Source organism: Prionailurus bengalensis, chromosome C1 (genome assembly GCF_016509475.1).
Source record: "Prionailurus bengalensis isolate Pbe53 chromosome C1, Fcat_Pben_1.1_paternal_pri, whole genome shotgun sequence".
NCBI lineage: Eukaryota > Metazoa > Chordata > Mammalia > Carnivora > Felidae > Prionailurus > Prionailurus bengalensis.
This window is the reverse complement of record NC_057345.1, coordinates 162,026,496-162,051,960: the sequence shown is the minus strand read 5'-3', so window position 1 is coordinate 162,051,960 and position 25,465 is coordinate 162,026,496. Positions and strand designations below refer to the sequence as shown.

The 25,465-nt window shown below is 41.5% G+C and overlaps 1 protein-coding gene and 1 long non-coding RNA gene across 4 annotated transcripts in view; one reads left to right on the top strand and one right to left on the bottom strand.

Moving 5' to 3' along the window:
- RAPGEF4 (Rap guanine nucleotide exchange factor 4) overlaps nucleotides 1-13,059 on the bottom strand; it is a 290,524-nt gene extending 277,465 nt beyond the window's left edge. For both annotated transcript variants that reach the window (XM_043577056.1, XM_043577057.1), the window contains exon 1: nucleotides 12,858-13,059. In XM_043577056.1, the coding sequence (XP_043432991.1) occupies nucleotides 12,858-12,922 (65 nt within the window). In that variant the 5' untranslated portion in view covers nucleotides 12,923-13,059. The remainder of the gene's footprint in view (nucleotides 1-12,857) is intronic.
- A 292-nt stretch (nucleotides 13,060-13,351) lies between these two features.
- LOC122481464 lies at nucleotides 13,352-24,506 on the top strand. 2 transcript variants are annotated; one of them, XR_006296856.1, is made up of 3 exons: nucleotides 13,352-13,922; nucleotides 14,194-14,398; nucleotides 23,336-24,506. It is a non-coding gene; the product is annotated as an uncharacterized LOC122481464 (long non-coding RNA). The 2 variants fall into 2 exon arrangements; XR_006296857.1 differs by having other exon boundaries at nucleotides 13,353-13,596.
- The last annotated feature ends 959 nt before the right edge of the window (nucleotides 24,507-25,465 follow it).

The window sequence follows — 25,465 nt, the reverse complement described above, 5'->3', positions numbered from 1 at the left end:
TAAAAAATTTGTTATCATGAGTCTTCTTTTCATTGCACTACCTATTAATATGCCAAAGAACATACTTGAACACCATTATAGTCAAAAGAGAATGGGGTTTCATCCCATATTGGTCCCTGGCACTTACCAGCTGTGTGACTCTGGACAATATAATTTTTCCAAACTCAGTTTCCTTATTTGTAAAATATGGATAATGGTACTTATTATCTTTTTAAAAAAAAGTTTATTTGTGTATTTTGAGAGAAAGAGAATAAGGAGGTGGCAGAGAGAGGGAGACAGAATCCCAAGCAGGCTCCACACTGCCAGTATAGAGCCTGACACAGGGCTCGATCTCACGAAGCACATGATCACGACCTGAGCCAAAAACCAAGAGCTGGACGCTTAACCAACTCAGCCACTCAGGTGTCCCACTATCTTCTTGTCTTTATGAAAAGTAATTTGAAAATAATACCAAAAATCTTAAATCTCTTCACACACATTAACTAATTTAGTCCTTTGGGTATCTCTAACCTAAGGAAATAACCTAAAACATGGGAAAAACTTAATGTAAAAGGTTATAGCAGTATTGAAAACAGCAACAATTTTTAAATGTCTTACTTGCCCAAAAACAAGGAAAAACTTAAGCTGTATGATCCATATCATTTCAACCAATAAAAATTATATTTGTAAAGAGTTTTAGTAACCTAGGAAAATGACCATCCTGTAATGTTCATTTTAAGAGGCCTGAAATCTTAAGTGTGAGCTCAAACAAGTTAAAAACATACTCAGAAAAAATACTGTAGGAAAACACACCAAAATGTTATGGCCATTTAATTCCCAGTGACAGGGTTTGTAAAAGTAAATTAACAATTATAAGGCAGAAATTCTTGGGCTTGACCCCAATTAAAATATAGTATAAATCATAATACATTACATTTCATGAGCTCCTGTCAATTTCTTCTGGGAAGAAGAAAGACACGTTAATACATGCCAACTGGGAGCACTCTCAGGAAGAAGCAGGGGATGTGTGTATTGTCAGCTCTCAGCTGCAAGCCAGCAACAGCTCTCACAAACCAAGGAAAGAGAAGGAGATGGGGGCAGTAGCAGCCATGTCACATGTCACACTAAGGAGCTATGCTGCTGTCTCACATACCTGTTTTAGCATCTAAATGTCAGTGGGCTTTTATTGATTTTCTTTTTTTTTTTTTTAATGTTTATTTATTTTTGAGAGAGACAGAGCATGGGGGAGGGGCAGAGAGAGGGGGGACAGAGGATCCAAAGCAGGCTCCATGCTGTCAGCACAGAGCCCAATGCGGGGCTCAAACTTACAAACCATGAGATCTATGTAATCATAGAAATAAGTACAATTGAGCACACCACATCAACTTTATGCTTGGGTTGCTTGTGTCAATTCAAAAGAAATAGATTCAAATGCTATTCCACTTATTAAAATATTTTCCTGCATTTTAAAAATCATTCCATCCTATTGTCTTATTTTATTACTCCTCACTCTCTCTTCTCCCTAATACTTACACTCTTTCCCTAAAAGTGATGATGCATAATCTGTTGAATGTTGAGTTCTAAAATGAACCTGTAAAGCTGTTAAGATAAATATCCAAAGAAGTACTGAAAAGGTAGGAAGCAAAGCAACAGAGATAATGCGAAATTCAATTGAGGAAAAGATAAGGTGCATTCACAAGCTGATAATGTACAGTTACAGCACAAGGATATAAAAAAGCACAATAAAATTGTACTCCCATTCAACCAGTTGGCATCCAAGTCTGGCCATGCTTCAGAAGTCTGCCTTCTACACATAGCTGCCTTGTTATATGATCTCCTTGCTATTTTTCTGTAATTGCACCTTTTTGTATCAATAGAGGGCTCTCCTGTCTATGCTCTGATGATCTGGATAATTAAACAGAGACTCCTGGTCTAAGTATTTGAATTGTTTTCAGTAAGTAAAATGTAAAACCTGGTTACTGACTGGATAGTTCTAACTCTACAAATCAGGTCTTTAAACACCATCAGGGAATATTTATGAGTCCACTGCATCACCACAGAGACTATTTTCAAATTGTCTTCAATTTTTGACAAGAAAAAATTTACAAACATATTACCATATCACTTAATTAGTGGATGAAAAAACTATGATAAGAATTCAATAAAGAAACATTATCAAAAGGCAGATGGTGGAATAATGACAGAAGAGTTGTTTAAGATAGCAAACAAATCCTCAAAACGAGAAACTGTTGGGATTTCTAAATACCCAGGACCATTTTCTTGCTCTGGTATAGTTATCTGAGAGGCCTGTTTTAAAGAGCACTGACCCCACAGAAGTACCACACAAATTCATCATTGATAAAACTAAACTGGCTAACTATGAAACCCAAAACTCTTATCACTAGGATGGGGATGTTGATACCCTATCAGTCAAATGTCAGCATCCAGTCAAAAGCACATACACAATATCCTTTTTTTAAGGTTTTTTGTTGTTTGTTGTTGTTGTTGTTTTTTGTTTTTTGTTTTTTGTTTTTTTTAGAGAGAGAGAAAGAGAGGGCATGCACAAGCCAGGGAAAGGCAGAGGGGGAGGGAGCGAGAATCCCAAGCAGGCTCTGCGCTGTCAGTGCAGAGCCCGATGCAGGGCTCAATCCCATGAACCATGAGATCATGACCTGAGCAGAAGTCAAGAGTCGGACGCTTACCCAACTGAGGCACCCAGGAACCCCCAATATCCTTTTAACCTCATTTAAATAATCATATTTTTCCTGATCCATATTACATTCATCAGTTCTCCTGGGGTAGTTTCTTTTTCCTCAAAAATTATTATTTAAAAAAATACCTAAAATGGACAGTATTTCAAATAGCTTTAAATAATAATATTTAGGGGCGCCTGGGTGGCGCAGTCGGTTAAGCGTCCGACTTCAGCCAGGTCACGATCTCACGGTCCGTGAGTTCAAGCCCCGCATCAGGCTCTGGGCTGATGGCTCAGAGCCTGGAGCCTGTTTCCGATTCTGTGTCTCCCTCTCTCTCTGCCCCTCCCCTGTTCATGCTCTGTCTCTCTCTGTCCCAAAAATAAATAAACGTTGAAAAAAAAAATTTTTTTTTAAAATAAAAAAATAAATAATAATAATAATATTTAAAGGATAAACCAAAATTTGAAAATTTATCCCTTTCACCATTTTCTGAAATTATCTTTATCTGTGGCATATACTGCTTCTGTATAATACCAAAATACTACTATAGACACTAACATACTATATAAGACACTTTCTCAAAATAAGGCCTCGTTACCAAATAAAATAGTAGTATCATATTTATTCAGCTTGTGCCCTTATCACAGGCACTAAAATACCTCACTCACCTATTTGGTAAAGCATGGATTACACTGATTTAAATTCATACTAGGTGGCCTCTCAGTTCATTCAAGGTCTTGGATCAGATGCTTTTTCAGAAAGACCTCACCACCCTCTGTAAAATAACATCACACCTAAGTTTCCTCTGCTTTGTTTTCCTTTGCTGCTCTTATTGCTATCTGACATTGTCATATAAATTCCTTGAAACAACTCATCAAAACTGATACAAGATGAAATAGAAACTCTGACTGGCCCTCTCAAGGGCTAGTTTCTGGGTGGCTCAGTCAGTTGAGCATCTGACTCTTGATTTTGGCTCATGTCATGATCCCAGGGTTGTGGGATCAAGCCCCATGTTCGGCTCTGCACTAAGTGTGGAGCCTGCTTGGGATTCTCTCTCTCTCCCTCCCCCTCTGTCCCTCTTCCCCACTTGCAATCTCTCTGTCTCTAAAATAAAAATTTTAAAAAACAAAAAACAAAAACTTCCCACGAGGAGAACTCTTGGCTAGATGATATCTATAAAACATTTTAAAAGAAATAACATCAACATTGCATAATCTCTTTTTAAAATAGAGGAAAGAAAAAAATAGAAGAAAAAGGAGTATTTCCTGATTCAAGGAAGTTCATTCGCAACCCTCTGTTCAACTTTGTCCTGGAAATCCTAGCCAATGCAATAAGGCAAGAAAAGTAAATGATAAAAGACATAAAGATCAGAAAAAATAAGTAAAATTTCCAGTATTCACAGATAACAAGACTGTCTATATAGAAAATCCCGAGGAATCTATAAAACAACTGCTAGATTGAATAACTTGCCTAACATTACACCACTAATAAAATCAAAACTAGAGGGGTGCCTGGATAGCTCAGTTGGTTAAGCATCCAACTCTTGATTTTGGCTCAGGTCATGATCTCATGGCTTGTGAGTGTGAGCCCTGCATCAGGTTCTGTGTGGAGACTGCTTGGGATTCTCTCTCTCCCTCTCTCTCTGTCCCATCCTGTGCACTATCTCTCTCTCTCTCTCTCTCTCTCAAAATAAATATATAAACTTAAAAAAAATCAAAACTAGAATGGTTCCCAAACTCTTAACCCCTACACTATGCTCTCTACTTAGAGAGGACCAGGAGCTCTACTTGCATTAGCCCACAAACCTCAACATACCATATACTTGGTCTTCGTAATCTAATTTAATGATTTGGAAACAGAAGTTCAGAAAGATTAATAATTTAACTAAGATCACATGGCTAAGATGAGAGTGACAGAATTTGAATACAGATCTGGCTGACCCTAAAATAAAGCTGATTTGAATACATCACATGTTCCAAATTGGAAGAGAGAAACAATGAGAGGATCCAGATCCAGATCCAGATGATGAGGCCCTGAAATAACGTAGTAGAATATAAAGGCCAAGAGAAGAAGTGGCGTCTGGTTGGAGGTAAAAAGGGCCACAGGAAAGGTCAAAGTTTTGAGAATTAGAGTAGTGTCAATAAAATAGGAGTAAGGAGGAGAAACCAATGGAGTAGAAGGCTAAGGAAGATGAAGTCCATTTGAGACAAATTGAGTATCAACTTGTTTGGTTAGGCATAGTTTTGACAGCAAATAATAGGAAACCTAACAAAGAGTGGTTTATGAAAATAGGGATTTTTTTTCCTAACAAAATAAAAAAATCAGAATGATTAACCTAAACTTAGTAGCTGAACAAAGTCAGAACTAGAATGTGTGTTTCTCCTGGCCTTCCTTCTGGGATTACAATATGGTTGCCAAAGGCCCAGGCCTTGGGTCATAATTCCAGATAAAAAGAAGAATGGGGGTATCAAATACACCTGTGTCTTTTATCAATAAAGCAAAATCTTTCCTAGAAGCCTCTAGTAGAACTCTGCTATGTCCCATTGGCCAGAACTGTGTCACATAGTCACCTAGCCTCTAGGGTGGTTAGGAAAGTACATAGTTTGTTTTTCCAACCCCTATAGCAGAGGTAGGTGAAGACAAACAATGTCTGCCCCTAAATATAAATGGGGTATTAATGTGGGAATATCCAATGGAGAGACAAAAATGTATCTGGTCTAGAAGATAAACCAAAGATACAGGGTTTAAGGAATCTACACAGTTAAAGCACAGGACATGGAAAAGTACTCCAGGAAAGAGTATGTATGAAGAGAAAAAAGGGTAATAACAGCACTTTGTTTCTCTTTTTGTACAGGGGAAGGAAGCAGATGTGCATGGAAGCAACTGAGTAAACACAGTAACCAGGTGCCTCCTCTCCAGCCAGTCCGACTGTTTGCTTTCATGTTTGTCTGGGTCCTTCTCTGTCATCCTCCCCACCCAGTTACTTCCATCCTCTTTCTCCTTCCCCAGTCTCTCAGTACTCCCCAAGCAGTCTCTCCTCTTCCCTTCTCTCTTTCCCTCATCTGTGAATTGGAGGTACTGGAGGGAAAACTCACTCTTCACTGCCACCGTTCAAGGTGCATGAAGAGGGATTTAAATCTGACTAAAGGAAAACTAGCTGCCTTAGGTTGGAAAGGTGGTACGGGATGGGGGGTGGGGGGTTGACAGCTACTATGTAAGGGCTATTAAATGTTAAGAATTCACAGAAAATTAATAGGAAATTGAACTAAAAGGAATCTGCCAGTCCTGCCCTCATTGGAATAGCCAGAGTCTATTTGGGGGAATACAAACTAAGACAAGGAAGCAAAATTTGCTTTGCTGAACATCACTCCTCCTCTGAAGACTCTTTTGGGTTCCCGGGTTATGTTCAGGAGACCAGGCTGCAGGGCCATGGGTGTGATGGACTGGGCACCCTTCTCCAGGGCCACTGCTCCATGGGCACACCATCCATTCATGTGCCTCCAATATGAGTCAAGCTCTGGCTGTCCCTTTCCTTTCTGAAAATCCTAGGGCAGGTAGAATCAGCACCACGGAATTTAACCCTCATTACATAATGGGTTGTGTTTTCCTCTAATTGCTCCACATGTATATGCCATGTGCTCCCATGTATTTGGGGCTACAATGAGATGTCCTCCAAGAAGTTGCAGATAAGACAGTCAGCAAGCATTAAACTTTAAAAAATGATATATCACTAACATCATGAAAAGCAATCGTGTTGCAAGTAGGTAACACTTCTGTGAAGTATTGTTGCCAGAGAATCGTATCTAAATTCAATCAAGTTCTAGATCCAAATACCAATTTATGGGATATACAGGGGATAAAGGGACATATTAGAAGACAACATGGAAGGCATAATTAAAATTCAGACTTAAAAAAATGTTTCTTCAAACTTATTATAAGGCAGATAGAGAGAGGGGCACCTTGGGTGGATCAGTCAGTTGAGCATCGGCCTTAGGCTCAGGTCATGATCATGTGGCCCAGGAGCTGGAGCCCTGCGTCAGGCTGTGCTGACAGCTTGGAGCCTGGAGCCTGCTTCTCATTCTGTGTCTCCCTCTCTCTCTGCCCTCCCCCACTCACGTCCTGTCTCTTTCCCTCTCTCAAAAATAAATATTAAAAAAAAAAAAAAAGGAAGATAGAGAATCCAGAGATTAAGAAAGACTTAGAGAGGCACCTGGATGGCTCAGTCAGTTGAGCATCTAGCTTTTGATTTCAACTCAGATCATGAGCCCAGGGTTGTGGGATTGAGCCCCACATGGGGCTCCATGCCAAGCACAGAAACCTGCTTAGGATTCTCTCTCTCTCTCTCTCTCTCTCTCTCTCTCTCTCTCTCTCCCTCCCCCCCACCGCCCCTCTCCCCCACTCACTCTCTCTTTCCTTCTCTAAAATAACAATAATGATAAAAAAGACTTAGAGACATTATCAACTATACAGAACAAATTGCAAGAAAACAAATTGCAAGAAAGAAAAAGTTACATGATAAATGGGGAAATTTGAACACTGACTGGATATTGATTATCTTAGGGAACTAATGTCAAATATTTTAATGTGTGATAATGGTATTGTTTGCTTCATAAGGAGTTCTTACCTTTTAGATACACACTAAAATAATTACAGATAAAATAATACTATGTTCTGGTACTTGAACCAAAATAATTCTGGGGGTGTTGGGGGATGAATGGAGGTATAACTAAAACATTATACCATAGTATAATGTATATACACATATACATTATATGGCTGTGCGTTGATAACTATCAGAGGGGGAAGGGGCTATATAAGAGAAACATACTATTTTCTCTTCTTTTTGTATATTTTGAAATTTTCCATAATAACCTTTTCCAATAATAGATCAGAATAGAGCTACACAATGTCAATTTCTTTTTTAAGTAGTCACATCTGCCAAGAAAACACAGAAGTTACAGCAGAGACAGATGCCCATGGTGCCCACCCAAGCCTTTTCTAAGGCAAAGGGAGCTGGTGCAAGGACTTGCTTGCAAGGCTGCAGAGTCTACTCCATCCCTGAGGAGGAGGATGCATTTAGCAATCTCACCTTCATCCCATAAGCACCTTCTACAGTCACGGTGTTGCAGTGAAACTGAAGATAAAACGATGAGTGAAATACAGAAACTGATATCAAGGGATGCATAAGTGAAGTAAATAGGAAATTGTGATGGAGTCTGACTTAGGATATTACAGTGTTGGACAAAGTGTGCTATGGGAGCACACGTAATGGTCATCTAACTGGAAGAGGTGACAGCCAAGCTGTCCTGAAGGATTCCCAGAACTGTCTTCTGATTATAATTCAATTCCCAGGCTCTGTCACTCTAGGAAGAGAATGAGCTGGCCAGAAGTTGTAAGTGTCCTGATCTCCTGGCAGCTTTGCTTCTCTCTATAAAGGTACAACATGGGCTTCTGGAACAAGTGGATCTCCCACACAGCTTGCCTACAGAAGGAGTACATCAGCCACAGGGGGTGAGTGTCCACCTCTTTGATCTTATTTTCAAATTAATGAACGGTCTCTCTGATTCTTACAGTACCTGAGATTTTCATACCTTTGTATATGTCCCTGAAAAAAAAATGTACTAATTTTTGATGTGCTGACAAATTAGGAATCTGAGATTGCAAAACCAGACCAATCCCTAAGAATTCATCAGGGTAATGTCATCCGCTTTAGGGTGTGCCTGGGTCTGGGTCGACACCAGCCTTCCCCAGTGATAGCCTTTTTCTCTGGGTGCTTCTTTGATCTTCAGTAGTCCTTAGGGGTGGGACCATGTCTGCCGCTTCTTTGATTCTGAGTCATCCTCTTTCACCATGCAGGCCTCAAAGCATTTTGGTTTTTTAACAGATTTCTTCCTTGATTTCTTCCCCTTTCATTCAATCACACCAAAATAGTTAACATCTATTTGGGGATTAAGTCAGATGCAATAGACACTGTATAGGAAGCAGTTTTTAAAATGAAACATCAATGATTTTACTATGTTGACTTCATTTCCTACTTTGGCCTGTGATCACCGGCAGTCCTCAAATAAGCCCATCAACTGAGGATGTCCCTCCAAGCTACACTTCTAACTGAAGAATGAGAAACCAGAATATTATGAACTCCTTCCCAGAGGGAGACAATTTCTCTCATCTCCAGTGATTTCTCGGTCAATCAGCCAGATTCTTTCATCTGTAACAGGACACGGCAAACTTTTTCTTCAAAGATCCACACAGTAAATACTTTAAACTCTGTGGCCACACAGTCTCCACGGCAGCTACTCAAATCTGCCACTGTAGCGTGAAAGCAGCCATGGACAACATGTTAACCAAATGAGTGTGGCTGTGTTCCAATAAAACTTTGTTCATGGACATTGAAATCTGAATTTCATATAAATTTAATGGGTCACAAAACAGTAATCTTTTTTTGGTTTATTTCCAACCATTCAGAAATGTAAAACCCATTCTTAGCTCAGGAGACACACTGACAGCTGGTAGATCTTCCCCTGCTCCATAGCAATGAATACCGGCAGTGATTCACTATATATCTGTGAGTTACATGTGGTATCTTTGAAATACCGCCTTACCAACCATAAGAATTATGACCCATAAATGGGTCTTAAGTTCATAGGTGGCAAACTTAAATTCTTATGGGAAAAATATTTTCAGTAAAATTAAACAATGGTCAGCACACAGAGCACGCACATGTATGCATGCACACACACATACACACACATACACACACACACACAGATACTGTACATATCCTAAATCCCAAATAGGGGGTAGTATGTAATACATTTCTTTGTTTTTTTATGTAATACATTTCTAATTACCTTCCCTGCTTAGAAAAAAATTGTAAGATCAATGAAATAATGTAAGATCAATGAAAAATAATGTAAGATCAATGAAAAATAATGTAAAATCAATAATGTAAGATCAATGAAATAATAAGTTTGTTTTGCTTAACGGTATGTCTGCTGAGACTTTTTTCAATGGTTTTTATCCATCCAAATGTTCAAATGTCTTTCTCATTGTCAGATTAGTATTTGTACAATCTCATCTCCTCGGTCCCACCATAGTCCAAGAACTTGGACAGTTGATACATTAAAAGCTTTGGATTTTTTTCTTTAATCTAATGCATGTATCTATATATTTTTCAACCCCCTCCCCACATGCAAGTTATTATAGCATTGCCTGCCTATGACAACTTTCTAGGTGTGTCTAAAAACACTTCTAAGGCCTTATTTTCCTTGTTTTGTTTGTTTCAACTTGTATTGTGTACTTCTTTACTCAGGCACTTTTTCCTTTAGCTCCTCTTTTTTATTTCCAAGCCCTGGGTCCCTCTTTTTCTAGCTCTCTACAACAGGTGTCACTTGCATGATGCATATACCCAAACTACATTCTGCAGCTATGGAAAAGGTCCCCCAGCATCATATCCCCAAATAGTACATAGGGGTTCATTGTACCATTCCTTCTTTTTTGTGTGTGCTTTATGTTTAAAAATGTCTGTGATTGCACACATTCCTATGCTCTCGATTTGGTTCCAAAAGGAATTTGTGGCTGGGAAGAAATTAGCATATGTATATGCCACACCTGTGTGTCTTTGTTCACACTGCTCCCTCTACTTGGCATGCCCTCCCCAAATTCTCTGCCTGATAAAATTTCCCTCAACCTCCAAGGTCCAGGCAAGAACCTGTAGGAAGCATCCCTGCCAAGCAGAGCTGATAACTGTCTCCTTGGCATTCCCAAAGCATTTCATACATCTCCATTAAAGCACTTACCATTGCATTGTGGTTAGTTGTTTATGTAGCTATCCCATTCTGGCCACCCATCCCCCAAGTCAATGGCAACTCATCTTTTTTTTTTTTCCCCCTGCCCCCACCACCCTCCCACACAGCCCCACAGTACCTGGAATAAAGTATCATGATTGCATTTCTCAGAAATACTGAGGGCAGTTTCCCAACTTCCATCAGCACCCTTAATCTTCCTCCTCCCCCACAAAATTAACAATCTAAGTAAAAATGCAACTTCAGAACAAGTACCCCAAGGCCCTCTTAGAATGAGATTGCCACTCCTATCTGTTCTTTAAAGGAATTCTAGCATCAACACTACAGAAAAATGCAAGGTTATCTTGACACCACAAAATAAAATATTTACATGGCACTTCCCAGTTTTCAAAGTACTACTTTCACCATTTGGTATTGTTATTTGATCCACTAATCCCTGGTAAGACAGTTCTATCCTCATTTTTCAGACACTCAGGGAAGTAAAAGTGACATCTCCAAGATCAGAGCTGGTGACAGTCTGGGCCTAAAACCCTTAACTTATTTATTGATCTATCCACTCTCCCATACTCCATGAATGCTAGGCTCAGTATTTGTGGAGGTTTATTTTTTTTCCCCCACCTTTGGTAGGTTTTTTCCCGTACTGTGAATGGTGGTGGCATTAGATTGTGGCTCTATGTTCTAAAAATATATTCTAAGCAAAATCATTTGGGCAGATCCATATTATGAAAAGACAGAGTCAAATACACCCCACTTGTGTTAGTATTGCTCTATGATTCTGCCATAAGTACTTATTGACTAAAGGATTTCCAGTGAATTGCGGACTGTTCAGAAAAGGCATGCCACGCATTTCTGAAAATAGAAATATGTAATCTATTATCTAAAAAAATTCACTGGTGAGGAAGCACTACTATTTATAGGTCAAGTACAAGAGCTTGATTTTCTCTTCTTTTATAATTCATCTTTCCTAAACTATTAAATTTAGATTACTTATCACATTAGCAGCCTCTTCACTTAAATATGCTCTCAGTTCCTCTACATAATTCTGTATGATTTAACCATCACTTCAATTCTCTTACTATTTATTGCAAGCAATTCTTCTAATATTAGTACATATCATTTTCGAGTAAATAGGGCACTGTCTGCCAAAAAATCTTGCTACTGTGTGGTAATTGAAAGTAAAGATTATTTCTCAGATATATTAATTTTTCAAATGAGCCACATTTAGCTTTTCTCAAATTACTTAATTTTTTTCAACAAAGGCCTGTAATAGTAAAGTATTCAGAGCATGTCACATTTAAGATTTTCAAGTTTGATCTGGTTAGGAATCTGCTAATTGTAAAAAATTTCAATATGGCAGAGCCCAAAATATTTCACACAAATGCAAATAGAGATGTCATGCAGATAGCTGCAAGACATGAATCACTGCCCTGCCGCATCAAACCCAAAAATTCAGAGGCAGTTCACTCTGCAAGATCTCCCTGCTCAGTTCTTAAAAGTTCAGAGGCATCACCTTTTAATCAGGGTAATAAAGAATAATTGCTAACATACTGCGTACTGTTTACTGCTAAACCCACAATCTGGACAAACAGAGAATTATGCTGTCAGAGCCTGGAAACAATCGCAGTCCGCAGTTGTTACACGGGGACACCCTCCTTCTGTAGAGCTGTCGTCAGGAGTTAAGGATGCTTTGTGATTTTAATTTTTCAGAGTCAGGGTCTTCCCCCCCCCCCCCCCCCGAGACGCAGGCACTCCGGGGAAAGCGGTCTCCCGCGTGACCTTCCTAACACAGACCTTGAGCAAGCGACTGCGGGGGCAGGAGCTGAGAATTTCAACGAGGCACTTGCTTGACAGCTCCGCTGGGTCCCTCACACTTTGCTTTCGGGGACAAAAAAGGAATGTTACTCCGCACCTGCCCTTCCCCTCACCCCTCCTTAAAACTTAAATTACATGTACCCCTACGGTCTGAACAGCAAGAAGAAAGGTTCGGAGCTATCCTGCCGTCCCGTGAGGCCGAGGGGAAATCGCCCCCCACCCACGAGCGCAGCCTGCAGCGGCGGGCCGGCGGGTGGGCGCGCGCGGGGTGGGGGGGGGGGGGGGGGGAGGCGAGGAGAAGGTGAAGGAGGGCCGGGCGAGGGGGGCCCGGAGCGGCTGGCGCTGCCCCCGCACCCCACTGCGCTGCCTTGTCTCCACCACGTGGAAGAATCTCGTGCGGGTGGCGCGCGCCCACGGGAGGCGGGCGGGTGGGTCTGGGTGAGCCCCCCTCCCCCGGCCGGGACGCGGCCCCTCTCAGCTCCCTCCCCCGCGCTGCGCCCAGGTGAGGGGCAGGGGCGGCGCCGCCGAGCCCCAGCCCGGCTTGGGGGGCGGGGGGGACCCGAGCTACCTTTTATCCAGGCAGGCGATCCACTCGGCTGAGGAGGAAGAATGGGCGGCGTGCGCAGCGACCATGTTGGGCAGCGGCGCGCGGTGTCCCCGGCTGCGGCGACCTCCCGCGCTCGCTCTGCCTCCGCCTCCGCCCAGCCCGCGGCGCCGACCCGCTCCTCCCGGCCCGTCTCGCGACCAGCGCGCCGGCGACGGGCCCGCCCTCCCAGCGGGCTCCCGCGGCCTGCGGGGCGGGGGGCCGGCGGGGGAGGGGACTCGAGGGGCGGGACGCGGGGACCGGGAGGGCCCGAGCCGCCCGCCCGCAGCTGCACTGCGGCGCCGGGGGTGGGCAGTCCCGCGGTCCCGCCCGCTGCGGGGAGGGCGGCTCGGGGCGACCCAGCGTGGCCGGCCACCTGCGACAGGTGGCCGCACGTCTCGGGGAGACCTGGGCCTCGGAAGCGCGGACGGAGCGAAGGCGCCACGGGTGGGGAGGGGGGAGGGGGAGGAGGAGGGGGCGGGGGTGAATGTCAGTGTATATATTTTTCATACAGCGAATGCCACTAAAATGGCTGCTGCCTCCCTGTTTCCTTAGAAACCCATTAGTCTTCCTCGGCGGTGGTCGAAACTTGCTGGCGGTTTCTTGCTCACCTTTCCCGTTTCCCCTTTCAAAAGGGATGAAGAGGAAGGTTATCAAGGCTTAGGGTCGGAGCACCCACGGTAGTCACCAAGTGTGGAGTCCAGGGGACAGTTTGTCCTGAAGGGTGAGGAAGAGCTGGGATGGAATGGAGGGGCAGTGAAGGCATGTTGGAAGCAGGAGGGGGCGGGGGGGGGGGGCAGCCAGTGGGCCAGAAGGGTCACCAGCTGTGACTGAGGGGATGCCTAGCCGAAGTCTCTGGCCTTGAACCTGGGACCTGCTTGGGCCTCCATCACCTGCATGGAGAGAAGAAACACAGTTAAGAGTGGGGAGTAGTGGAGCCACAAGCAGAACTGCGGTTTGGGGTCTGGGAGCCAAGATCGCAAGGCACGTGGCAAACTTGCATGGTTGGCCCCACGTGCCGGCCCTTTCCTTGGCTGGAGTGCTGAATGGGTAGGTGGTCACTTCATCCTGTCCCTGGTAGGCGTGCACAACAAATGTTATGCCTAGAAGTTGTTTGGTTACGTTCAGTCAAAAATCAAACTAAGCTCTAATCGTTATTTAGGAATTTGGGGACAAGTTAAATCTTTCGGACTACTACCAAACCCTGTTTTGATATTTATGCTGTACCTTTAGGAATAGATCATGGGAAAAGAGACATAGCACTGCTAACCTCACTTTGGTTTTTTTCTCTCCTGCCCTGCCCTTACTCCCCTGCTCAGAGGAGGTTCAAGGAGACTGGAGAATGAAACAGCAGGTGCATTCTGGGATGCTTTTATCCTAATAAAACTCTTCCAAAGACTTTGCTGTTTTCCCTCTGCTCGATAGCCAGGATCTGGTTTCAGACCTGCCACCCCATTCTCTCAGCAACACCTCCCTGCTTGGTGCTTGTCCCCAGCTGACCTCCATCCATTTCTATCGTGTTTTAGGTAAGTACTATTTAAAATGTTACGCCATACAAAGAGTAGCAAAGGCATTTCTGTTGCTGCTTTTCTTTCTGATAGAGGTATGAGGGAGGAAATGGGTCTTATATTTATTAAGATTTGTTTATAAAGAGCTCTTGAGAACATTTCAAGGTTACCAAATGCTCTCTCAAAATGCCTTTACTCAAGAATAAATGTAAGGAGCTAGAGGAAAAAATGACTGCATATGATGTTCCTTTACCAGAATCTCAGAGTTGACATGGTTTTTGGCCATAATACTAAGAGTCACCATTTATTGAATATCTGTTGGTGTCACAAGCTATGCAGAGATCTCCACAAGTGTTATCCCATTTAATCTTCCAAACATTCTATGAAGCCAAGTCAGAAGGAAAGCTGCCCAGGCCACTACTCCACAAAAAGGGACAAAAATCTTGGAAAATGAAACATAGAAAATTATATTTATCAGTCCTTTGAGGGAGAGTGTTGTTTGGGTTAAAAGAACCCTGATGAGCTACTTGACATGGCAATGAGAGCCCAAGAAGTCAAATGTGCATTCTAAGGAGCATAGGTCTAATGAACTGCAAGGCATCTGTTTTGCTCTATGGAAACCCTGTCTTTCCTCAAAATAGACGTTGAAGAATTATTTTAAAAATATTCTTTCAAAGGAGTACCAGCAATCATTGGCTTACCCAGAGCCCTCTTATGTTCCCATTTAGCTGTGGTTGTAGGTACCAGTAACTCCAATGTACTCACCAGGACAAGGACACTGAGCCTCAGGAAAGATTGATAACTTGCTCTTGAGAGCCCAGCTACTGGCCTCTCAGGACTGGGGGTTCCTGAACCAGACCCAGGTCTGATTCCAAAGCCCTTGCACTTCAGAGATGGAGTCACTGGTTTGGTCAAAAGAATCAAGAGTAGAAGGCAAGTAAAAAATGACTGCCCAGGTGATAAGAATAAAATAGTTATATATTTTTTTATATAAAGAAATAAGGAAACGTGAGAAACAAGGATAGGAGAGACCCTTGAAATATCTGGAATAAGTTCACTGTTCTACAACTTACTCTTAGTGTCTAAAAGGGATTTGAGTCAAGAACTACGGAGGTAAAGAAGATGTTGTAACATGATTATGCTATTATGAAGAGGAAGAAAGTAAGGGATTTTCTTTGGTTTTGATGCAAAAGGCAAAGAACCAGAGAATATTTATTCTTTTTCTTTCTTTAAAAGAATGTAAATCAAGCCAGACTAAAAACACCACATATGGTATGATTCCATTTAGATAAAATGTGCAGAAAAGGCAAGTCTATAGAAACAGAAAGTAGATTAGGGATTGCCTAGGTCTGGAGAGTGGGAATGGGGAGTGACTGCAAATGGGCCCAAGAAATCTTGGAGTGTTGGAAATGTGCTAAAATTGGCTTGTTGTGATGAATGCACAACTCTGTAAATTTAACAATATCATTGGTGTATTTAAAATGAGCGAATTTTGGGGCACCTGGGTGGCTCAGTCGGTTAAGTGTCCGACTTCAGCTCAGGTCATGATCTCACAGCCCCGCGTCGGACTCTTTGCTGACAGCTCGGAGCCTGGAGCCTGCTTCAGATCCTGTGTCTCCTTCTCTCTCTGCGCCTTCCCCACTTGTGCTCTGTCTCTCTCTCTCTCTATCAAAAATAAATGAATGTAAAAAAAAAAACTTTTTTTTAATGAGAGAATTTTATGGTATGCAAATTATATCTCAAATAAAACTGGAAAAGCAAATAATAATAATAATAAAATAATAAACCCATCTGGTAGGAGAAATAAAAAAGAACATGTATTGATCTTTTGGAGGAAAATAAAGTACAGGAGAAAAAGTAAAAGCTACCCATAATTCCACCACCTAGAGATAATAATTTATCTCTAATACTTTAGTGCATTTTATTCTTAATTTCCCATTTGAAAAAGATACAATCAAATATACACCCATAAAAACATGCATATAACTAGCTACTTACATTCAATTACGTGTACAGTTGACCCTTGAATTGCTTCAGGATTAGGGGCGCTGATATACACACCACACACACCTTCAGCCTCCCACCACTGCCTCCCCACCTTCCCCCCCTCCATGCAGTCAAATCTGCATATAATTTTGACTCCCCCCAAAACTTTACTACTAATAATCTACTGTTGACCAGAAGCCTTATCAACATCAGTCCCCTAATCCTCATTATGTATATGTATTGTGCACTATATTCTTAGAATAAAGTAAGCTTCAGGAAATAAAATATTACTGAGAAGATCATAAGGAAGAGAAAGTACATTTACTGTACTGTCCATATTGATCAAAATAAATCCACATGTAAGTGGACCCCCTGCAGTTCAAACCCAAGGTATGCAAGGGTCAACTGCATATGTATATAGATACATGCATTCATACAAACTTGAAAGCATTAGTATTTTATGTAACTTTTTCTATTTGGAATGGAAAAGTGTTTTACATGTTTAAAATGATCTTCATTAAATTAAGAGCTACAAAATATTCTAATGTATGGATATAATTTACCTAAAGTATCTTCCTTTGAGGCCTGTTTTTTCATTGGCAAAAAATATTTGTTTAAGCTCCTTCCTATAGGCTAGTGAATTCTTTCTCTATGAGAGAGCTGAGATCTTCATTGAAGATCTCCAATGAGATAAGGATAGGTTACAAGACCCAAGTTCGTTAATGCCAGTGACTACTAATTGTAGAACTTTGAATGAGTTACTTAATGTCCAAGTTCCATTTTGTTCATCTGAGCAGAGGTTCAGGGTTAGGAATTTGAGAAACGGTTGAGATTAAGTTGCAGTTCCATCCTCTACAGTTTGACCTTAAGTGAATTACTTAGCCTAAGACCTTGTTTCATCATCAGTAAAGTGGAGACATTAATGGAATTATACATGAATATGATGGTTATAGGAAATTTAGCATAAGTTCCAGGTACATAATGCATCCCCAATAACTGCTAGCCATTATTGTTGTTGTTGTTGTTGTTGTTATTGTTGTATTATATAATATTATCTATATTATATTACAGTTATTACTTTCTGTATAATGCAGATAAATACCATCTATTATCTGAAATGCCCTCTGCATTTCATGGGAACCTGGTGACAATCAATTGAGATCTGTTATACTAAAGGGCCTTGGCATCTGTTAATTATGCATTTTGGCTGTGTGAGATATAAAGGATGCGTCTGCCTCTATGAGAAACACTAAAGTTTCCTGAATTTTAGACTTGGTCTCACAATCTTTTCTCCATTCACTCTATGCTTACCTGGCTCTGTCATTCTTCATATTATAATATAGAGATCAATAGCACAGTGACAGAAGCACAATAAGGCCTCACATTTTCCCAGTCCTGGGAATTCTATTATAGATTAGACATTCATTAGACATCCCCATATTTGTGTATAGGGAGAATCTGATTCACCCTGTTTTAGCTACCTCACTGGAAGGTGGGTTATAAAAATATATCCATCACTCTTGCTGGTGATACAACCAATTTATTGAAGAAGCAGGACTTCTGGGTGAAATTATGAAAGCAACTTTATTCATTATAAGAAAAAATTTTTGTAACCATATGTGGTAATAGATGTTAACTAGACTTATTGTGGTGATCATTTCACTTATTATGGTGATCATAATAATATCTAATTATTATGTTGTACATTTGAAACTAATATAATATTATATGTCAAATGTACCTCAACTTTAAAAAAATAAATAAAAGCAATTTTAGTGTTTTTACTCTCTGCTTTAGACTTGCTCAGTAGGGTAATTCTACTCTGCCACTGGATATATAGCTTTTTTGGTCACTTTTTTTTTTTTAAGTTTATTTTGAGAGAGAGATTGTGTGCACATGCAAGTGAGAGCGCACAAGTCGGGGAGGTGGAAAGGGGCAGAGAAAGGAGGACAGAGAGAATCCCAGGCAGGCTCCGCACTGTCAGCACAGAGCCCAACATGGGCTCGAACCCGCGAACCATGAGATCATGACCTGAGCCAAAACCCAGAGTCTGATGCTTAACTGACTGAGCCACCCAGGTGCCCCTATGGAGTCCCTATTAAAATCCTTAGGAATTAGGAGTCCTTGGAATACAGTTTGGAAAACTTTGCTTAGCTGACTGAGCCACTCAGGCCCTTTTTGGTCACTGATAGATGATAGAAAGTACTACAGTTTTTCTGTTAAAGTGTCCAAACCAATATATTACTAAATACTTCTATCTTTATTCATGGAGAATTCTCTCTTCCTCCCCCATTTAGAGCTGGCACAGGCTGGTTCCAGCCTTTAGGAAAGAAGATATGGTCAGCTTCTTTTTTCCTTGCTCTTTCTGCCTGTACTTAATGCCTGCTAGTTTTTACGCTTCTAGAATCAAAGAGTTAGGGAAGGGAGGAGAGAAAAGGAGAGGAGAAAAGGAAAGTTCTCCCTTGGCTGGGACAGTTGGCATCACATTTTCCAGGCCTGACAAAGGTATCAGGTCAGCTCTTTCTCTCGTGGGTATTTCACATATTCTTGGTCAGCCTTCCTGCTGGGCCTTCAGTGTAGGCAAGTGCCACTGTTTTGGCTACCTGCTCCCCCTTCGGACCTGGCTTCCCTGAAGTCCCCTCCAGACTGCCTCCTTCTGTATGCATCCGAATTTACCCTCCACCCATACCCAGCTGTCTTCTTGAGCAGGACTTATAGGGACTGCGGGATTGTTCTCTCCTATGTGTCTCACATCTGGTCCATAGAAATATTTGTGCCTATTCCCCCCACCTCCGATAAACTCTGAAAGCACAGACTAGTCCTAACAACAGCACTTACCCCCATTGCCAAGAAATTCACAAATCCTCTCCCCTGATCTGTAGATTCCAGGGTTGGAGTCAGACATGAATTTCCCTTGCTCTTGACTTTAGGGAACTGTTCTCTGAGTGGCCCAGTGGAGCCTTCCCTACCCCCCACCCTTGGTGGTAGGAATCATAGCACAGCTCTCACCAAGAAAATACTCCTTAGGAAATCCTCCTTGAGTTTCCACTTCCTGGACACTGTTATTTCCTCCTGCGATGAGAAGTTTTAGACTCATGGAGCTGATCTTTGTCTTCTTTGGTATTTTGATTGAAGGCCTGCATCTTGGCACTTCACTTTGGGATTTCATATCTATCCTAGTTTGGTGCCTCAGGTGAAACTTGAATTTAGCATCTGTGATAGGCTAGTGAAAACGGAATCAAGCCAACTTCCTTTTCCATACCTTCAACATTAATGCCTACTCAACTAAGACAATTGCCTTTCCCAGGCAAGGCTATTCACCTGGGAGTTGTAAGGACTACCACAGGAATACCACACTCATTAGGAGAGTGTAGCTCACATGGTCTCATAAGCTTTCTAAAGAAGAAATGCATAATTAAAACTGTCTGATCAGGAGAGGCCCAATTTGTGGTTTATAATAAACAAGCGTCATGGTCTTGATTTAAAACTTGGAAGATTTGTCAATTTGGGGGAGTGTATTTGGATTAAAATCTTAAAACAATAGGCAGGGATAGGAAAGTGGCTAACAATTTGGTGAAGATAATATAAAAATTTTATCGATAAGGCAAAGTCACAATGACCCATTTTTAGAACCTCATATTAGGCTTCTTTGTGAGTTTTAAAAGTAGAATTGTTTGTTTTTGGTATATGTATCATTATGGCATGTAAGAGCCAATTAGAGAGGAATTAGCTATGCAGTTTTAATTGCACTTTAGATATATCCAATTTGGGGGCACTGGAATTAAAGTAAACATTGGAATATTATGAAAAACAAGGAAAAATAGTCTTGGGATTATCTAGTGACTGCCTTCCAATTTCCAGATTCATGATGAACTAATGTAAAATTTTAAGTTGTCAGTTTTTATAGTCCCTAAAAAGAGGCTATGTGTGGTAATAGTCTTCTGCAGAAAGGTAAATTGTATAGTCAGGAGACATAGTTAAAATGAACCTTCTCAAAAAAAATATTACTCAGAGATAAAATGTATGACTTAGTTACGGAAGCAAGTCCTAAAAGAGAAGAAAAGTCTTTTGCTCCAGAAGTAAAATTGTATTATAGAGAAAGATACTGACCTCTATAAAGAAAACTGGTAGTTATTTGCATTAGTTCATATATGAACCCCCTGCCTAAGGGGAATTGGTTATGAAAGAGTTTGAATGCTCCACCTGGCCATGTTTTCAGAAGGGACAGTTCCTCTGTAATCAAGAACTGTGAAAATCACTGATAGGCAAATCACTCTGGCCTAAATAAGGAGCAGGTTCAACACCCCACTGATGAGGTTTTGGGGTGATGGTGGGGGGTTCAGGGTTGACAGCCAAGAAAGAATTCTTGAAGACATCCTTGGTGCAAAAAGGTGATTTTATTAAAGCATGGGGCCAGGACTCATGGGAAGAAAGAGCTGCATTGGGGTTGTGACAGGTAACTGATTATATACCTTCAGGTTGGGAGGGGGTTAGGGATAGAGTAAGTCTCTAAGGCACTTTGGAAACAAGGTTTCCAGGACCTTGAGTGGCTAGCTGCTGTTAGGAAAATGCCATTTATTACCATTTAGTAAAACCTCAGTCATGAGACCCTTCAGATGCACATCAGGGAGCCATAAGCTTGGAGTATGATTGCCAGCATATATCTTGGGGGAGTTGAGATAAAGGAAGTTTCTAAAGGAATTTTTATATGTTAAAGTCAACTTACAGGATCCTGGGGTGGGAGTGGGGGTCCAGGATAATGTTAAGCCAAGAGTCCCTTTTGCCCCTAGTAAAGTGTCACCACTGAGGCAACTGCACTCCTAGAGGGAGGTCTCTCTGCCTGTTGCAAGGACTCGTCAACGGGCTGTTGGCAATAAGGGAATTTAATTTTTCACTTGCCTTAGTTTCCCATGCCACCATGGCAAGCACTTAAACCCCTTTCCATCTTGATGAGGGTGATATTAGGGCTCCTGGAAACAGAGTCGATAGGTTTCCAGAGATCAGACTATGGATAAGATTGCCTTTTTCTTGCACTTTACTAAGTTATCCATAAACTTATGGATAGGAGACTCCTGTCCTGCATGACTGTGATCTCTGTCAGCCAACCATTTGCTTTCTTTCCTTTCCCTTGTTCTTGGGCATCCAGGAGTATCTGAGGAATATCACACATATCCCACCTGGGGCAGCGGGGGTGCATGCTGTTAGCCTGTATTTTGCCCTCAGCTTGCCCCATGCTCTCTCATCACCACCAGAGCCAAAACCTTCCTTACCTAAACAAATGTCCCTCTGTGTGTGGAAGTGTACTATATGCTACTTGTTCAGGTTGAGTTGGTTAGAGAGGCAGTAATGAACTTGGTTAAATAGTTTGGGGTGAGGAAAATGTCACCATGTCACAGCATTAATCTTAGGCCAATTTTCTAGTGGAGTATATCTATTTTGGTGAAATAACAAGCTACTGTTGCTTTTTGATATTATGCAAGAGGAGCATAGTATATTATTCAACTCAGAAAATCTCTGTCTTTGTTATTATACACATTTTTCACACTAATAGGGAAAATTATCATGAAAACAATTTCAAGTGAATTACAGCCACCCAACATTTGTTACGATCTCCTTTTCATCTGTAATCCAATGTGGGCTCCAACATATTTCAAAAATAGATTGCTTTATATAGTGGATTCCGTAGAGAAAATAAGCACAGAAAGGAGTTTATGACTAAAAATCATATTGATTATATTAAACCCAAAACATGCAGAACTTGAAGGAAGTAAACAGAGAATTGTCATTTAAAGTGAGACATAAAATTTTGACTGGACAATGAAGTAATGAGTTGAGCTCTTTTGCTTAGGTGTCCCAATTTTCACATAAAAAAAATATGGTAGTGCTGTGCTACTAAAGAAGATACATTTACTGGCACTTCTGGATTAGAAGTACTAGTTTAGTTTCAGAGGCAGAAAATAACTCAGGAGGCTTAGAAGAAGTCAAGAGGCAAAGACAGGATTCTTTACCTGCTATGACTCTGCAGGGCAAGGGGGACCACACACTTTCAGCTCTCCAAGTTCACAACAGGGAGATTCCAATTCTGTCAGTTCTTTCCTCTTCCTGATGGCCCTGAGGCTTTGCAGCTGTGATTCTGGCAGCTCCTCACCAACTCTGGGAGCTGCACAGTTTAAACCCTGGAAATGGAGCCTTCCCCTCAGGTGAAGCTAGGCCCTGACCTGTTTGCGATAGGTGTGTCTGTGTCTAAGATAACCCCACTGCCACCCACTCAGTTACGTCCCAACAGGAGGTTCGTTTCTTTACACCATTAATTCATCTAGTCATTCAAGCCAATAAATATTTACTGAGCTCCTACAAATGTGCCAGGCACTATGCTAGGCACTTAGGGAAGAGAACAGACAAATGTCCTACTTGCATGGAATATTGTAGTGGGTAAAATAAATATAAGCAAGTTAACACATAAATATATGTCTAGTGGGGACAGGCTATGAAGGACAATTAAGCAAAATAAGGTAGTACAGAGATGGAGAAGGGGCTTCTATTTGATACAAAGTAGTCAGAAAAGACCTCCCTGAGAAGGTGACATCTGAGCAGAGTGTGGGACCTGTCTGTACACCACCTGTCTTATCCCCAGCCACTTGCTCCTCTTTGGTTGCCACAGCAGCTTGCAGACTCCGTGCAGACCTCTGTGGTTTCCCTGCCTGAGGATCACTAGCCGCAGGTCTAAAATGTCTGACTCCTCTCCCCATTCCTCTGCAAACTCAGCTGAAACTCCAAACTGCAGGGCTTTGTCTCCTGAGCAACTGCTGATGGGGCTAAAGGATGAAATACGAAAATGCAGAGGATTTAATTCCCCCTGAGTGAATTGTGACCAGTGGGAGACAAGAGATTGGAGGATACTGGGCAGATAAACGTCCTCTCCCTTTTTCCCTCTGGTGAACTGTTCCGATATATGATTTCTCCATACAGCCTGTCAGAAGTCGACCTGTGTGACCAAGCCTATGTACTTACTGACTGCTATAGTTTGGATTGTGTTCCCCAAAAGATATGTTGAAGTCTTGAACCCAGTACCTTATTGGAGAGAGGGTCTTTGCAGATGTAATTGAGTTAAGATGAGGTCATCAGGGCAGGTCCTAACCCAATATGATTGATGTCTTTATAAGAAGAAAAGACAGAGACACAGACGGAGAAGACGGCCATGTGATGACAGAGACCAAGGTTGGAATGATGCATCTACCAGCCAAGGAACACCAAGGATTGTCAGCAAACACCAGAAGCTAGAAGAAACGAGGAAGGATCCCCTACAGGTTTCAGAGGGCATATGGCCCTACCAACATCTTAATTTTGAATTTCTAGCCTCCAGAGCTGCAAGACAACAAATTTCTGTTGTTTTAGGTGACCCTGTTTGTGGTACTTTGTTACAACAGCCCTAGGAAACAAATATACTGAGTGACCAGCTGTGTGGGATTTACCTCCCAAATAGAGCACTAACAGTGCTTAAGTCCGTGCCTGGAGCTCTGTTCTCCAGAGAGCTGTGACTGTGACTGGAACCAAAGACCTGACTAAAATGAAAGGTGATATTTGAGGACCGAGATTACAGACAGAGGGAAGAGTCAATGCAAAGGTGGCAGCATGCTTGATGTGTAGAGGACCAGGAAGAAAGGTAGTGTGTTTGGAAAATTAATAAGGGGAAGAGTGTCAAGAAATGAAGTCAAAGAGGGAGCCAAAGAAGACACCATCCCTAGGGCCTTATGGACCATAGAAAGGACTTCGGATTTTTTTAAACAATGTATTATTGAAATGTAATTTACACTTAGGAGTAAAATGAACAAATCTTAAGGGTATGGTTTTGTGATTTTTTTTTACATATTGCTCTGGTTTGAATATGTCCCGCAAAATGCATGTGTTGAAACCTAACCCCCCAGGTGATGGTATTGAGGTTGGGCCTCTGGGAGGTGATTAAGTCACGAGGGCAGATATATTGTAAAAGAAACCCAAAAGAGCTCCCTTGCCTCCTTCTGCCATGTGAAGACACAGGAAGTCTGCCATTTGGAAGAAGGCCATCACCATGCTGGTACCCTGACCTCAGACTTCCAGCCTCGACAACTGTGAGAAATAAATTTCCATTGTTTACAAGCTATCCATTTCTGGTATTTTGTCATAGAGACCCGAATAGGCTAAGACACATATGTATAGCCCAGTGTGACCACCATCCAGATCAAAATATGAAACACTTCTATCACGCCCGAGATTTCCCTCCTATCTTCCAGTCAATACAACTTATCAATCCTGGGGTAACCACTACTCTCACTTTTATCACCACAGATTGGTTTTACCTGATTTTGAAGATGATGTAAATGGAATCATATGGTATATATTGCTTTTGCTCGAAATGGTGCTTTTGAGATTCATCCAAGTTGCTGCATAGAAGCTTCACTTATGTGTATTGCTGCATAGTATTCCACTGCCTGGATCACAATTTGTTTCCTGTTCCCCTGGTTATTTGCAGCTTAGGCATATACTGAAGGAAGCTGCTAAGAACATTTATGTACTCTTTTCTTTTTGGACATATGCAATCATTTATTTTGGTATAAACCCAGGACTGTACTTTCTGGGTCAATAGGGGTAGGTTTATATTATTAGTTTTTCAAAGTGATTGCACTGTTTTATACTCCCACCTGCAATGTATGAGAGTCCCGATTACTTTACATCCTCATCAACACTTGAAGTTGTCACTCTGTTTGATTTAAGCCTTTCAGGTGTGTATGAAATGATATTTCATTGTGGTTTTAATATGCATTTTCCCAATGCCTAATGATGAGCTCCTTTTCGTATGCTCGTTAATCATTCAGACATCTTCTTTTATGAAGTGTTTATTCAAGTCTTCTGTCCACATTTTATGTTTTTTTTTAGACCACATCCCATTTCCAAATTCTGTATTAGTTAATCTGTAGCTATGTATCAAATTACTCTATACCTTGACAGCTGAAGGCAACAAACCTTTATTGTCTCACAGAATCTCTGAGGATCAAGAACCTGAGAGCAGGGTGGTTGGATTCTGGTTCAGAGACTCAGGTTGCAGGTGAGCTATTGGCCAGG